This window comes from Hippoglossus hippoglossus, chromosome 9, assembly GCF_009819705.1.
Source record: "Hippoglossus hippoglossus isolate fHipHip1 chromosome 9, fHipHip1.pri, whole genome shotgun sequence".
Taxonomy (NCBI): domain Eukaryota; kingdom Metazoa; phylum Chordata; class Actinopteri; order Pleuronectiformes; family Pleuronectidae; genus Hippoglossus; species Hippoglossus hippoglossus.
The window spans coordinates 11250018-11266754 of NC_047159.1; the positions used below are offsets into that span (position 1 = coordinate 11250018).

General features: G+C 41.5%; 2 protein-coding genes across 2 annotated transcripts; both read right to left on the minus strand.

Annotated features, from left to right (window-relative positions):
- Positions 1–3015: 3015 nt before the first annotated feature.
- Positions 3016–10809, minus strand: fem1c (fem-1 homolog c). Its single transcript, XM_034596149.1, has 6 exons — positions 9453–10809; positions 6814–6983; positions 6508–6696; positions 5681–6192; positions 5094–5270; positions 3016–4844 (listed from the first exon to the last, which is right to left on the minus strand). Exons 1-6 carry the CDS (start codon positions 9994–9996, stop codon positions 4580–4582), a joined length of 1857 nt encoding a protein of 618 aa, XP_034452040.1. The 5' UTR covers positions 9997–10809; the 3' UTR covers positions 3016–4579.
- A 1384-nt stretch (positions 10810–12193) lies between these two features.
- On the minus strand, positions 12194–15882 carry tmed7 (transmembrane p24 trafficking protein 7). Its single transcript, XM_034595255.1, has 4 exons — positions 15778–15882; positions 15270–15477; positions 14248–14493; positions 12194–13340 (listed from the first exon to the last, which is right to left on the minus strand). Exons 2-4 carry the CDS (start codon positions 15426–15428, stop codon positions 13104–13106), a joined length of 642 nt encoding a protein of 213 aa, XP_034451146.1. The 5' UTR covers positions 15429–15477; positions 15778–15882; the 3' UTR covers positions 12194–13103.
- Between the last annotated feature and the right edge of the window lie 855 nt (positions 15883–16737).

Consider the following 16737-nt stretch of genomic DNA (forward strand, 5'->3'; position numbering starts at 1 on the left):
AGATCATCACTGATGATCAAAACTGATTTACATCGTGACGTGTATATGATGTAATACATATGTAATCAAGACACTGTTGTGTTTTTTTGCCATCGCGATCAATTAATTATACTCTGGGAAAACTGCGAAAATGGCAAAAACTATCTATCGCAATGTTAAGAAAGTGAAAAAACATTCCTTGATCAAACCCCTGAATCGGATCTGCAAAAAAATGTAATGGGATCTCCCCTGATCCACATCCGCCCACCAAGTTTCGTGTCGACCCATGAGGTAATTTTTGCGTCATCTTGTTCACAAGCAAACAAATGAACGAACAAACTGACGGACAGAGGTGAAAACATAACCTCCTCTGCAGAGGTAACATATTGTTGTCCTGTTTCTGTTGAGTAAGAGTGACAGTAATGGTTTCAAATGGCTGCTTGTTGTACCTACTTGTGAGGGACTGCTGGTTCAATGAGGTAACAACCTCCTTTATACAGATAAAATAATTAATTCTAGATTGTTCTGTTCTGATCGACACACGATCGTACATGCTTGAAAATTATCTACCCAAACCTGCTCCGTTCTGCCTCAACTACCCAGTGCACCTACAGCAATGCTGACTCACTGAGAAATCCCCGCTCCCCGCTGGCAGTGACTCATCGCAGAACTTCCAGGAAAGGTGTGACAATCTGGGGCCGACTGCTGCTGCTGTGTGGACCAAACAGGTGGCGGGAGCCTCACTGCGAGCGAGGAAGGAGGTGGTCATCTTTTCTTTTAATTAATTGATCAAGAGGTATTTCCATTGTGATTTTATCTAATATAATAAATGTGTAATCAAGACACTATTGTTTCTTAATAGATAAGCTTTTTCATCAAGTTGTTAGATGACTGTTCTTTCGTTATCGTCCTTGCACAATTTTAACCTGAACGAGAATGTCACCTACGCACACCTCCGCAAAGGCCCAATAATCCCCTTGAATTCTATCAATATGCACCAAATTGCACACACACACACACACATATATATATATAAATTATCTACATATCCCTGATTTTTTCGTCAAGATGTATCAGTTAAAATGCAGAAAAAACACTATTTGTCACAATGATGAAGAAAGTGATTCAAATGAGTAGATCTGCTGCTCTGTCCGGATCTGCGCCAAAGTTTAAAGGGTTCTTTCTCACCTCTTTGGTGGAGGTAAATATCGACTAAGATCCACCTAAGAGAGAAAGAACCAAGAGAAATGTTTGGAAGTAAATTTCTCAATAAGCTTAAATATGAACTGGCTACTGGTGCACGAGGAAAAGTCAGAGGTTCGCCTACGGCAGTAGGGTTCATCCTCTGGGCACCAGGAATGTTTGTACATAATTTTGAAACAATCCACAAAATAGTTGAGATACTTGGATGGCCCGACTGACAGACCAACATCCCTATCGCTTTAAGGCAAAAACTAACAATGTAGTTAGTCCATGTGCAGATATTTGCAGACTTCCATATCCTGCTGACGGTCTGTTTGTTTAAACTCCGGAAGAAAACCTTTAAAAATAAAATGTTACATATATATTATAAAAATTTTAAAAGGCTTAAAGATTTCACACAAACGAGGCTAGGTGTTTTTTGTACATAACTACTGTATTTCTTGGAGACTATTTTAAATTGTGGATTGAAACACATTTGCTGCACTGGCCAGTATTAGATGCATGTGGGATTTACTTAAAAATAAACTACGTTTATGGTGATGAAGGAACACTTTGCGTTTTTGGAAAACAATGCAGCTAAACAAAACAGAGAACAAAATATTAGGCTTTATATACAAGCACAATATTTACCTCAACCAAGTTTTTTGTTGAGGTAAATCAACTTTGATGGATTTGTTAGCAGGATTAAGCAAAAACTACACAACTAATTTCCACGAGACTTGGGATGAATCCCTGAATCCAGATCCCAAAATCTTTTCCACACTTTCTTTAACATTGGTAATTTTTCAACATTTTGAAGGGAAAATTCACAGATCTTGATTTTCAAATGTTCAGGATTATGCTTCATAAGAAATATATTAATAAAGAAATAAATCCTTTAGACCACCTCCTTTCAGCTACTGAAGCAGATATAAATGGTTGATGTGACTTCTATGTTTAACAACAAAGCTTGTTACATGTTTGGCTCGTTCCTATGACTGAATGTGTAAATAAGTCAATAAACCTGTCATCAACACAAAACAGTCCAAGATCTCTGCAGAGCCTCCAGTCAGACACGGTTGTTCCACTACTGCTTCAAGCAACAAGGATTGAGCAAACAAGCCCTAAGAAGGCAGGTTTTAATTTGGGACATACAACTGTAAGCACAACATGAGTGAGCCCTCGTTAACGTCAAAGGTTTCTCTGGTAACATTCCAGTCCAGAGGCGTCCTCAGTGCACCCGCTGGCACTGCAGATATGGAGCAGAGGAGTCCAGTGCTCAGTTGAAGCTGCAGGAGCAGGAGATTCAGTAAAGCAGCAAAACCAACTGGTAACTTTGTGGCAGTCATAGTATTTTTGCAAGGTTGCAACTCAAATATTGACTGAGCACAATGGGAAAAAATGTCTACTTTTTGGGTATTTTTGTATTAGTTTCAGTCAGGATTCAAAGCAGCCTTTTCTCTAGCAATTTTTTTTTTTTCCTGGTGGGAAGGACAGTCTTTAATTTCAATGTGAAATTGCATCAAATTAAACCAAAATTTGGACATCTAAGCAGAACTATAAAAGCTTTATATTAAAACTTCATCAGCAGAATTAACATGAATTGACAGAATGAGGGAAAAAAAGACATTTGGACAAGGAGACAAGTGCAACATGGGTTTATTGTCAAATTGGTTATTAAGACATGAACTTGATTAATGCCATATCAAATCTTAAACTCCGCTGTAGTAAAGTGCAGATTCAAATCAAGTTGCCCTGGGAGTCCTCATACATTTTCTATATCTGGTTTTAAACTGTCAGGTTAAATAAACTGCAATATGAAATCCTACGTGTTATGAAAAGCCCTTTTTTCTCTCAACCCACACATCTACAGCTAATGTGCAAACATGATAATTCACAAAGCTTTACTATTCTGTACGTGGACACATCCTCCCACTCATCCATGTCTTCAGTTCTCATACAATTGGACGACAGTTGTACAAAAGCAGAACAGGCCTTGCTCTAGTCGAGTTCGGAGTCTGGGAGTTCTCGTGAAAGGTTTTCTGCAACGGTTGGTCGGTCGGTAATGCTGCTGCTGCACATGCACAGTGGGCAAACGTTGGTAACCTACCCAGATTTTTTCCTTTTTGATTAAAAGAATGATGGCATTTAAAAAAGGTCGGCCATGTATGAACGAAGAGGTCACTTCTGTGTACAGGCCTGCACACTTTCAGCGGGTTGTAGACAGTTTGGCCGCAGCGGTGTCTAGTGGCAGTCGTGCATTATGGAATCTCCATGAGTGCCACTTCACCAAACTCTTATCCTCAATAGTTTTTGTAAGCTCAAAAAACACTCCACATACAAGAAGCACGCCGTGTGGCACTCGCAGTCACACGTACAGACACACACACACACTCAAAATCATTCGCTCTTCAACAATCAGTTCAATGGTTTTGCATCCCCTGTACTGAAGTAAGCAGGGGATACTGAAGGAAACGGCAGCAATGAGGTAAACACAAAAACTCATGAGAGATATTGCACAGACAAGTGCCGGCACAGAATACAACAGTCTCTCTTTCCAACAGCCTAGCCTGTGCATAGGAAGAATAAAGCACTTACGGTGTTCACACTCACTCACACACACACACAGTCACACACATTAATCCTTCTCGTAAAGCTTTTTTTTATACACTGAGGTGGGAACAACAAGTCCAAAATCCACAACCCATCTTGGCATAACCAGATTTGCATGACAATAAGTACAAAAAAAAGAAAAAATTTAAACCCAATGATGACTGAGGGAGGGTCCATGACTGTTGGCAACAGTGATGGGACAAACCAAAAAAATATATATAACCTGAAGTCCCAGCATATGAAGAAACGCCTCAATCTTGCTTTGAGAAGAGAGAAACAGGCAAAGTTGAGGCTGGGTTTAGAGCCAGCATGGAGAAAAATCTCTCAAGTTTCATTCAATAAATAGCATTGTGGAATATGCAAAAAAAAAAAAAAAATCCATGTTTTCTAAAGCAAAAATACATAAACCCTTTGCTCAGTTCATCCAGATATACAACGATATTTGTCCATGTTGCAATCCAATCCTAATACATCTCCACAGATCAGGCTGTGGCCGGTCAGAGCTGGGGTTCCATGAAACAGCAGTGGAGGAAAACGGTCACTCACTCCTTCCGTTTACTCTAAACGTTTTTTTTTTTTTTTTTAAAGATCGTCCCGGTTGAATGAGGACGTCTTTGTGCACACGGACGGTGAAGTTCATACTCTCCCAAGGCCTTAACCTACAAAATTGTATTTTTCAGCTCCTTGAACACCGAGTGGATCAGGTGTTGAACCGTAATGCTCGTCCGTTTTGTCAATTCCACTCGATGTTATCACAGCTCCTCTTCTTTTCACCCCCCCCCCCCCTCTAACCCTTTCACGATCATTATCTGTGGAGCAAGACGAAGGCCTCTAGTTTCTCGGGGATGTTTCCCCGGTAGACGAGGCCGTGCTTGACAATGGCCCTGGCGGCTAGGCACTGCAGCGTGGTGTGGTTTATGGGCTGGATGACATTCCTGGCCAGCTCCTTCTCGTCCAGGAGGTCACAGGCCGTTTGTTGGAAGGCGTTGGTGCTATCGAAGTGAGTCCCGCAGGAAATGAGTAGGTTCATGATGTCGGGGTGACCATTGGATGCAGCTATGTGGAGGGGGCTGGAGGGGGCATAGATATTAGATGCTTATACTGCACAATGAGTATGTCCTCATAGACTGATCTAGTCAGAATTTTTTGATAGTATGCTTCCTTTATTTTCATTTACCTTCTCGGTTTAACAGCAGAAATATACCATAATGTTCATGTTTTAACAATAAATTCAGCTAAAAACTAAAACCATGAGTGAATAAAAACAGTGGTGAAACAAATAAAGGATAAAAAAAAACTTAAAAAAAACTATAACAGACCTGTTGTCATCCTCATCTCGGCTGTTAACATCAGCCCCGCACTCGAGCAGGATGGAGGCGACAGTGAGGGAGGGGAACTTGCAGACAGGGTAGCGGCCCACGCAGGTGGTGTTGCGGTCGACGGCCAGGTGAAGTGGACTGTAGCCATTCTTACCACACGGCTGGAGCTTCAGGAATCTGAAGATTTGGAAAGATGATGTTTCATTTAGAAGAGTTAAGAACAAGGCGACATCATGTAACAGCACAGGTGAGTGCAAGACAATTTTCCAGCTGAGGAGGAGGACATCAGGTTTGGAGGAACTACGACACATATTAGGAGACGGTCATATTTACATACAAGATTCGTTGACAAACTCACAAAAGGCCGTGGCAGAGACGGGAAGTACGGTTTGGTTAAATCGACATCTGTTAATATGAGACCTGGACTGGAACAGGCTCACATTACCAAAGCAGATACTAAGCAGGTGACGTCAAAGAAAATTAACATACCAATTTACCCTCCCCCTCAAAACTTTTATATTTTGTATTGCACACATGCATTTGCACACAGATGGCTTCCACTAAAAGTACTTTTAAGAGAAACTCACCTATAGATGGTTTCCTTCTTGAAGTGGTCCTGCTCCGCACTACAAGGCACCTTCTCCAAAAGACAAATGAGGTGCAGGATGATTGACAGGGCCTTGCTGAGCTGGGCAGGGTCAGGAGGCATCGGTCCAGTTTGTCTCACTGCCCGCTCAATTTCCAACACACTCTTGGACAGGATCCCCATTAAGTCCTCGAATGACACCGAAGTCCCCAGTAGCCCCTTGGCCCTGTCCTGTAGCATGAAGGAGAAGAGCTCAGCGAACGAGAGCAGGCTGGAGGCCGTCATAGGGCTGAGGGGGTCCAGGTTGCTCTGCTGCATGTCCAGCGCATATTTCCACAGATTGATGCAGCGCTCAAAGTTCCCAGAGTCAGCGTAGACAGCGCCTCGGTAACGGATGTAGTAGGATGTGTCTGGATGTTGTGGGCCGAGGATTCTCTCACGGATGAGCAGAGCCTGCATTCGCATCTCATCGGGGTCAGATATCAGCCCGTCCAGCTCTTCTCCATTAGTGACCTAGAGAAGAAGATTAAAGGATGGAGACAGTCAGGGAGATTTCCCGTGTATATTGCATATGCAATGAAGTCAGATTTTTCAGAAGCCCATGAAACAAAGCCATAAATTGGGAGTGCTGCGGTAATGTACTGTGTATCATGCCAAATTTTCACCTGTCTGTTTTTTTTTCCCTTTCCTCAGTGCCTGTAATCTATTTCACAACATGCCCCTAAATGCAGTTTTCTTGGTTCTATCCCTTCACAGCAAAATGCACAATTTTGCAGCCTGTTTGTCCGTCACTGATAGAGTGCAGAAAGAATGAAAAGACAGACTCACCTCCCTGGCATAGTCGTATGCCATGATCAGCTGCTTGGGTTCTGGTTTATGGACAATGTTGTTACTGTCCATGTACCTAAGGTCCATGGCTCTCTTCCAGTATTTCAAAGCTCCAAGCAGATCTCTCTTTTTGTCCACAAATGTGGCTCCCAAGAGCTCCAGGGCATCGACGCGTTCCGTGTGCCTTGTCTGCAGAGAAAAGAAGATTATTTCCTCATATTTCTCCTGGTTAAATATTCAAGATTGTAAAGATTATAGCAATCTATGCAGAATAATTCATTTTAAAAAAGGGTCACAAAGCCTGACCTGCTGATGCGTTGTCAGGTAGTCTACGATGTTAGTGTGGCCTGTGACGCTGGCAGATAGAAGGGGTGTCATGCCGTAGCCATCCTGCTCCATAGAAGCTCCAAACTGAAGCAACATCTGCATGATCTCTAAACTGCCCGACTCTGCACAGTCATGAAGTGCTGTGTTGCCTGTGAACAGAGAGAACACATCTTATAATCATTAAAAAAAAAATTTGTTAAAAGTACAAATGATCGAGATAAGCTGCAATTCAGGGGCAAATAAAGTCCTTAAATGCTGGGCCTATCTTTAACATTATCTTGATCAAATGCCCTTGGGGTTAAGTTATTGGCAACAGTTCAGCTACATGTGTAGCGAGCAGAAACGAGCAGAGAACATGTAAAGACAGCTCTAAAAGACGTGGAGATAATTTTACCTTATGTTTGCCAGAGAAAGAGGTCATTGAGGACTTTGCTTTCAGTCAACAAACAAACCCACAGCCCTTTTATAAATATGGAGAAAATAAAAAAAACTGTACTGGCTGTTGTGCAGGAGGTTGTGGGGATTTTTCACACGCCATACAAAATGTGAGAGTCCAATTAGAAGAATCTGAAGTTTCATAATCATTTCTAAATAAAGCTGTACACAGGGTTACACAAGTGCAACTATTCACTGCCCTTTTACTTTGAAGATGTTCAAAACACAGATCAGCTGACACCAGGCTTACTGTGGATGAGCCCACCGAGCCACTTGTGTGCAGATCATGTTGTCTATAGCTCCAGCTAAACTTTGAATAAGCCCAATGAAATGAATCTTTCCAGTAGATCTTGGCTCAACCAATGCCAACTGGGGCCAATGTGCTGCCAAAAATCTTTACAATGATTTATAAATTTCTCTTTTGTTAATCTTTCCTCTCCACATAATCTGTTGCTTGTTTATGTATCCAGACAACGCACTGCGAGTACACAATTCAATCACAGATAGCTGTGGACATGTATGTAATTTGTTATATGAATTCACAAGATCAAGCTTGTGTTGCTGATCCTACTTCTTGCACAGCCTCAGAGCTCCAGGTAAACTGTAAACAAAAGGTTTCCAGATCTGGTTCCTCCTGAAGTTATGTGATTAAACATATGTACATGTTCCAGGAGAGCCCGAATTGATTCTATTAATCTAAAACAACATGCACTTCCTTCATCGAAATCCAAATCAACGTGTCTTAACAATTCATGTCCATCCTGACCCACCTATCTAGTGTATAAAGATATTCTCTAGTGACTTTTTTAAATGTTTGTCATGCTGCTTTGCCTTCACTCTAGTCTGAGTTAGACAGACACGATAAGATGGTTTAACATTGTGGAATTTTTATAACAATGTTGGTTTTGGCTTTGTTTGGCTAAATAGTTCCAAATGGACACATGATTATAAGTTTATGTTTCAATATTTTTTACTTCTGCCAAGGAAGTTATGTTTTTTAGTTGACACAAGATATTTAGCAGGACTTCTCCAAATCTACTGAACCGATTTCCATGATATTTTGTGGAGGGGTGAAGCATGACCCAAAGAAGAACCCATGACATTTAGGAACAGATCTGGATAAACTGGCAGATTTAGGAATTGTCCTCCTTCTTTAACAAGGCGAGATAGGGCGATAACTGAGTGCCCTTCTAACTTAAAGAAACATTTCCAGGAGAAGAGATTAGGCTCAATACTAAATACAGGTCTCTAAACAGAATTTAGAACATATTCAGCTCAAGAGAGCAGGGAACCCCACTGGTAGATCTTGTGCTGAAGAAATTGGGGAAGTGTTGATTCATCTGGTGAGGAAAATAAGCTGACTCCAGCTAATTTATTTATTTTTAAACATTCAATCTGCTGTGACTCTTCAGACTTGTATGTCTTGCTTCTTTGTTTTTGGAAAATTGCCACCTCATATAATTTATCATTCTCTCCTTCCTGTTGTTTAACAGATACTGGAATAGCAACAATTTTAAGGATGGGCTGGAAAGAATGCTTCTCTCTAAAGCATCACACATGATGCTGTCAAGTCTGCTTGCAGGCACGTGCATTGGTTTGTGCAGCCGACTCCTGCTCTTCTACCAGTCAGGAGAACCATGGGTCTTGACTTAAGTGTTTTGGACATTGTTTAAGTGATTGTAGTCAAAGGGGGCTTTAAACCTGGCAATAAAAAGGTGAGTGAAAAAGTGGACTACGGTTGAAGACATTTCAATAAAAAATTAAGTTCTTTTCAAGCAAATCTGTGATCTGATAAGACATTGTATAAAATGATGGACACTGATCTTTCAGACATTCTAGGCTTCAACACCTTCCATTGAGTGTCATTTCAAATGGAAATGTAGCATGCAAATGATTGAGTTATTATCTCATGGTGTAGTTCCCTGCTGGTTAAAGCCAAGACTGCATTTGGATCTCAGTATGTAATCCCCTGTGATGTATGTGGGTATTAGGCTGTTTACAATATAATCCTTAGGTTTCTGCCATTTGTCTTACAACATTACTGCGTTACACTTTGATATGTACAAATCTACACCATCAATCAGTTTCTTATGTCATGGTCAGAGATCCTGTGGATAAAGGAGATCAGTGTGTGTCATTTGCTTGTTGCTGTGTGTGTGTGTGTGTGTGTGTTGCCCACTCACCTTTTACACTTTTCCTGTTGACATCTGCGCCTTTCTCCAGCAGGTACTGCGCTATCTCCCAGTGGCCCTTGTAGCAGGAGATCATGAGACACGTGTGGCCGTGTCGGTTGGCCACCTCCAGGTCGGCTTTGTGCTCCACCAGGTATTTCACAATGTCCAGGTGGCCGTCGAAGCAGGCTGCCCTCAGGGGTGTGGAGTTGGTCAGGGTGGTGCTGTTGACAGAAGCCCCGTGGCCCAGCAGGGACTGGACAACCTTCAGGTGACCGGCTGCCGAGGCGGCCCAGAGCGGCGGAGCCCCCTCGATTGTCTCCCCGTCAAAGTTCACGGAGCCGCCGGCCTCCACGGGAGCGCAGCAGCACTCCAGCAGGTACTCCACCAGGTCCAGGTGGCCGTAGCGGGAGGCCATCAGGAGCGGCGTGGCCCCGTTCGTCTTCTCGCCCATCAACTTTGTCACCTCGTGTCCATCTTTGTTCTCCAAGAGTTTCTGGAGCAGCCGGAGCTTACCGTCCCTGGCTGCGTTAAACACCGCCGTCTTTAAATCCATGTCTGCGAGTTCGTCTCACTGACAAACGGACAGACAGCGATGTCCCAGACACAATGTGCGGGGGACACCTGGAGCGCTGCACAGAGCAGGTGGAGCTCGGGACCCTTTGTTTACACCAGGCACAGACTGTCTAAGCTAACCGTCACGTTTGGGTTAAAATCCAGCGGCAATTCGCTACGTTCAAATGTACACTCCAGATTTTAAATAAAACAATGACATGAGCCACCTGTCGTGTGGATAAATCACTCACTCACTCCGGCGCTTGGGTGTCCAGCCACACATTTGTCGCCGAGCTAGCAAGCTGGCTATTCAACTTCCTCGATCCGTGTAGCTAGCTGCCTAGCTCCGCTTAGCTCGAACCACTTTTACACGTCAAACCGTTTTGAGAGAAACTCTTCCGCCGACACGTCTTCCCCTCCGACGAGCTGTCCCCCATCACACCGGCCTCCTGCGCTTGTCATGGCTCCACGACATCCTCCTCGGACGCTTTTACTGTTCACTTTCCGAGGGCCGACACGTAAGAAATCCACCCCCACCCGCTACGCCGCGCTGCTGCTGCTGCTGCTAGCTTAGCCTGGGAGACGACGCTCGGTGTTTGGCTCGGGGATACCCCCCCCTCTCCTTCGGGATCCGTGCCGCTCTTCCTTCACCCACCACGTCGACAACCAACGGACAGAAAACTGCGACTAACAGCCGTCCACTGGGGCCAGGCAGCGGGGGGCTGGCAGCGGGTAATCGCGGTGAAGAGGAAGGTAAATAGGGAAGGCTTGTCCACCCACGACTCCACCGGACGATCACGACTCAGTTTCTGTCAAATCACAAACGCAGCGCAGTCTGTTTTCTCCACTACGGCGGGTGATTGACGTGTCAACAGCCAATCACAGAGCGGGGTTACTCATACGTAACCAATTGAAGCATAACAAAAACACGTTAGAGGCTCCCCTCTGCCCCGCAGGACTTTTTCTGTGTGGAAAATGTACACACCACAAAATAAGAGATTTAAATTAAAGTATTTTATATTTCCTATGTATCTCTAGGTAAAGCATAGTCTAAAATAATGTATCTCCACATCATTGACTGTGATGGCCTTGGTTATATCACTCCCTACAGGTTAGAAGCATGAAAAGCATCCCGACATTTCACCCCTCAATGAAATAAAAGTGTTTATTGATTGTGTTTGATAAATGCACATCCTGATGTTATAGCAGCCATCCTAATAACTTAACAATTACCCAGAACGCCTCAGAACTGATTTTGAGTCTTAAATGATCCCAAAAAGTGCACAAACCTAAAGTGAAATGAGCCAAAACAGAGGAGAAACATGACGAGAGAGGGAAAAACAAGAGGAAGCAAAGCCAATCTAGAAATGATAAATGGTTAATACTTTTTTTAATCAGTTTGTGGTCTCTGGAATCAGTTCTGACCGAGATACACAGCTAGTTTAGGTTTTAAAAAAGTATTACGTCTTGGTATCTTTCAGTGGATTGGGTGTAGAAACATTTAATTTTTTCAAAGTCTAACATTACAACTTCGATATTGTCTTTTAGCTCTATTCTTCAAAAGGGGATCTGGACTCATACACATTCACCGATGTTGTGTACTGCAACAATACTTGGTGATCTTCAAAATGGCCACATTAAACTCATGTTTCAGCCACGTCTGTGTCTAAGAACTAAATAATTGAATAGTGAGACAGAGTGGCAGCACCAGGCTGAAGTTGGCAACTAATATATGTAATACTTTCTACATGCTTAATGTTGAGATGTTATGATGAAATGTTAAAATATTAAGAAACGTGAAACTTTCATTTTCAGAATATTTAGTATTAATATTAGCAATTGAATCAGTTGACACAGAATAGACTAATAGTAGAAAAAGTAGGAACAAGACATATTAGTTACATTAGACATTACATTTACTCTGTCCAAATCTCCCATCCTTTCTTTTAGAAATGAACTCAATAGTCAGTGAGTGATCATTTCGAAAAACAACTACAACTCAAAAGGTCCTAGAATGAACTTGCATTTAAACAAGATGAATTTTAGTAGTACTGCATAAAACCAAGCCAACCAGCCCACAACATACAACAGTTGTTGCTCTTTAAACAGCAAAGGCAGTACTAGATATAACATTGTGAGGGAACCAGTGAAAGACAAAGTTGATGTAGTCAAAACTGTTGGAATAAAGAAAACATGTCTATCAGCACACAAAATGTTTAATTTTCAAACACAATAATCATACTAGGGGTTTTCCCCCCACAAATATGTAATGAGAACAGTGATAATTCACCAAAGTGAGGTCAGACTGAAGCATGACTTTACATTGATGTGTAAAAAAAACCCCAATACAAACTGTTTTGTGCTTCAAGCTTATATTAAATTAAGTAAGAAGGACTTACTCTCTGTACAGCAAACTCCCTTCAAATAACTTACTTAAAATGCCAAAGCCGATAAAAGCAAACACAAAGAATAGTCTTTCTCACGTAATTCAGTGAGCTTTAATAAACAATGAAAAAGTTTAACACATTTTTTTCATAACCAAATGCAATCTTTGCTTTGCTGTGGTTTTAAAGACCTAATGTTTTGCAGATAAAGAAAGAAATCCACAACACCCGAACATTTTGAGTTAATTAAGTGACAACAACTTCCACTCCCTTGGTTATTTCAGTGCAAAGTTTGGGCTGAAAAATGGAACAGATCACGGAGAGAGAGGGTACGAGATAACAGGGGGCAGAAAAGGACACAAATAAAGTAAAAACACATTTAGAACTTCAAATATTCAAAGTATGTAAAGTTTGCTTTAACTATATGACCAGGTGCTTGAACTGCCTCAAATCCAGATATTTACAAGCAACACAATCATGCCTTTCTTCATGTTTTGTCTTTATCGCCTCGAAAACATTTTAAAACACATAACCATCTTGTTCAAGACTTATTTGCATAAAGTTGGTAAGGACAGCAGTGCTGAATGTGGATGACGTGTCAGATTGTATGACCTGGCAGTTTGATATGATCCAATCTCAGATCAACACTGCTATTCTAACCAACTCTATGCACACAAGCTCAGGTAAAGAATGATTAATAGAATCCGAGAGCTCTGAGACACTGTTATGATCCAACGCGTGTTGTAGTGGTTTTCCTGTCGGAGAAGAAGCTTCTCAGCAGGACCACCTGGCTGATGCTGACCACTAGAAGGATAATGGCCTCTCCGATGGACCAGAATGCAACACGAGTGTTGAGGTCCTCTGCCCGACTGCGGCCCTGAGCCTCACGGAGGCGGAAATGTGTCTGGTAGTCGATGACTGACTTCAGGGCCTCGTGGATGGACACACAGGCTGATTCCATCTAGAAATTATCAAAAAAGAGAAGCCAAGACAAATGTATGATATTTAGACTGTGGCTAGAAATTAACAACCAACCAACCAACAAAATGTTGTACAGGTCACTATGATTCAAAAAGTAGAGGGGATTCAGGGAGCAAAAGAACTAAAATCTTAAAACATCCCCCAACTTGTCAAATAAAGAGATGTAACTTTAAGTCTGGAATCAAGTGTCTTATTAGATTATTGATCAAAAATATCAAGTTTATTGGTGGAAGTAGTTTCTTTTCCACCATATTTATGAGAAATGTGTTTTATCTGTTATTCCGTCAGCAGTAGAAAATCTCTGATGATGTAATGGGCATAATAAAACATTATATATTGTGTTAAGCAAGAAAATCTAACAAATATAGGTAAATAAATTATTGACAGATGTGGGCTCTAAATGTCACTGTGGTTGCTAAATAAATTATTGACAGATGTGGGCTCTAAATGTCACTGTGGTTGCTAAATAAACCAATGTCCATATTGGTTAATACTCGTAATGCTAGTACAGTAGATAACTAAAACTGAGAACAGCCAGAGGAGTGTTTTTGAGTAATTGCAGCCGGTTAAACCTCTTTTAAAGTAAAAGTTGGTTGGAGCTATGCTGGGAATTTCCTGCAGTCAAAAAACATGGACCTCCAAAAATATGACAAGGATTTCAAGTTCTCCTGCCCTAACAGGTGCAATGAAATCCACAAAAAGAAAGATGTGGAGAGGTTTTATCATATCATGTTGCACCACATGCTGTCTAGAAAAAGAGCCCATAATTTCTATGTAATGTAAAATAAGATCAAATTTTGGCTTATGTTAGTTTTATGTAAAGTGTTAGTTTCCCTCGCTTACACACAAATACATATGTATGCATGTTTGCACACACACAAACTCACCTGGGTAAGAGCTGTGACTCTGTTCTCATTGGGGAAGAGTGGGGGATCATCGCCGACCTGGAAGTCAAAATAAACGGTCTTGTGCGTGAAGGTGGAGAACTCATTACTGAAGCAGAACTTATAGGTGCCATTCTTGGATGCTGTGAAGGTAAAGCTGTCATATTGCTTCTTCATCTCCTTGTACAGTGTGTTGCCCTCTGGGTCCTCCAAACGACAGTCCACATCATAGTGACCACCCGTCACCACCTGGGAAGACATAATGACAGAGGGAACCATTTATTTAGTAACATAATAACACAATGTTTTTTTCTCATTATTTCTCATTATACACACAATACATTTCCACATCTATGAAATAAAGACGCATCTCCAATGCAAAACATATGACACATTTTACACTATCCTCATGTCTGATCATTTTAATTAAATAGGCTACATATAAATAAACATATGTATGCATTATATAGAAAAAATAATATACCAATTCAATCTATCAAGTACCAGCAAGGTTTATCCTTACCCAACGGATATTTCAACACTCATACCACACAATTATAATGTGGCCTTGGTGAAATGATGCACCTCCCCTAGAGTATGATGACGTTCCATTATGAGGGCATGTAGATTTCCAATGCTTGAATATAAACTTCTTTAATAGAACTTTAATTATTATAAAAAGAATAATCCAACTCAGTGGATATGTCACTGTGTTCTGTGACATTTCCAACAATACATACATTAATAGATTCAAGTCAAATGATTTCTTCTGTATCTTTAATAACAGATTCTCTTTATCAAAATATGTATCTCAATCGTCCACATTTGGCTACAGTGTGGATCCCTGGATCTGTAGTTCCACCTTTAAAGCGTTTACCCAATATATTTTGATCACATATGTCACCTTGATCTCTTGTACAGTGGGTTTTGTCTCCAATGGAACAGTGTGGGCTGTATTCAAAGCTTTACACATTACCACTACACAGGGGACTAATGGTAAGGGCTGCACAATGAGACCCACGCACCTGGAACTCCAGTGTGCACTTGGTGCCGATGATGATGTCCTCGTAGAAACACTGCTTGGCGTTATCCGGCAGCTCAAACGTGAGCTCGGAGCCCAGCACCCAGCCCCACGGCAGCAGGGCGCACAGCACCTGCAGCAGCACCCGGAAGGATCCGCACATCCTGGACACTTAGAGCCAACAGCTTCCAAAATAAAAAACCTACACGGACCTGCCGAGACAAACGTGAACGGACACGGAAATTGAATCAACACGTCAGCTGTTGAACAGACAAAAATGGTGACATAGCCAACCCGGACATCGATACCAGCGACATGCAATTAGCTTGATGCTAACTAGCTAGCTGGCTACTCTTCATATTCTAGAGTCGAAACGACACTTGTGATTTCTAACGTGTGTTTATTTTCAGTGTATCCGTGTATTATCGTCTCATTCGTGTTCATACGAGTTAAAGTAAAGTCAAACATGTACATCTCTTAATTCATTGTTCCAGTCAGCGTTAGCCACTCACCTCAGAAATGCTCACCCGGATAATCCTACGTAACGCGTCGCAAGCGTGACACGGCATTGGCTGTCGTGTGACAAAACCCGCCCCCTGTGCTCTCTCTCATTGGTCAGAAAAGGACAGGAAGTGCGCGTATGAGATCACGTGTTCCACGTCCACATAGCAGGGAAGCGACTGTTGCTTTTTTTGTGTCAATATTCTCCAACGTGGCTGATACTGTAACACTACACTACAGTTATGTAAAAGACTGACATAAAGAAAACTATATGAATAAAGATATGAATAAACAAGAATGATCGTAGTTGAGACTGTAGCAGAAGTCCAGAATGATGATCACCATCACTAACCGCAACAGGCTTCAAAATGCCTGTGCTCGGGCCCGTTAGTACGTAGCCCTAGTTTATTTTTGCCTTTGCTCCTAAAATGTTATGCTTTCTTTAGGTTGCATTTTATTATGATACATGTTTGTGGCCATGAGTATGTTCATGGATTGTTTATTCTCTATGTCTGACTTACATTATTGTGAAGGATACTGATTAAAATAGCCTCAGGAAGTGTGTAGAACCATGGGGGGCATCGAACAATAATGTGGGCTCAGTGTATATGCCGCATCAGTGGGCCCTCCTTCACCTTTTTAGGACATCTGTTGTCACAGGAGAAGTAAAATAACAGACTAAATAACTATGTGCATCTGTATTGAAAGTCTTAACAATCTGAAATACCAGCATATTCAGTGGCAGAGAACCATCTTAATGTGATAAAGATCACCATATTTCATAAAAAAAAGCTATATCAAATTTCTCAAACTCTCTTATTCAATTTAGAAATTTGTTACATACCTGCTTCTCTACCTCTGAAATTCATTTTCTCTTTTGGTTTTGTGTAACCACAGGAGTGGACTAAACCATGTATGAGATGTAATATTGTTGTAAATAAATGGAATTGTATGTTAAAGAATGTAACAGT

What these genes read in the sequence shown, in the direction of transcription:
- tmed7 (XM_034595255.1), bottom strand. Translation starts at nt 15,428, where the DNA reads ATGTGCGGATCCTTCCGGGTGCTGCTGCAGGTGCTGTGCGCCCTGCTG. An exon ending in AGTGCACACTGGAGTTCCAG is followed by an intron (nt 14,494 to 15,269) that starts GTGCGTGGGTCT and finishes ATGTCTTCCCAG; the next exon opens with GTGGTGACGGGTGGTCACTA. An exon ending in GAGTCACAGCTCTTACCCAG is followed by an intron (nt 13,341 to 14,247) that starts GTGAGTTTGTGT and finishes GATAATTTCTAG; the next exon opens with ATGGAATCAGCCTGTGTGTC.
- fem1c (XM_034596149.1), bottom strand. Translation starts at nt 9,996, where the DNA reads ATGGATTTAAAGACGGCGGTGTTTAACGCAGCCAGGGACGGTAAGCTC. An exon ending in CATACGACTATGCCAGGGAG is followed by an intron (nt 6,193 to 6,507) that starts GTGAGTCTGTCT and finishes CTTCTTCTCTAG; the next exon opens with GTCACTAATGGAGAAGAGCT. An exon ending in AAGAAGGAAACCATCTATAG is followed by an intron (nt 5,271 to 5,680) that starts GTGAGTTTCTCT and finishes CCAAATCTTCAG; the next exon opens with ATTCCTGAAGCTCCAGCCGT.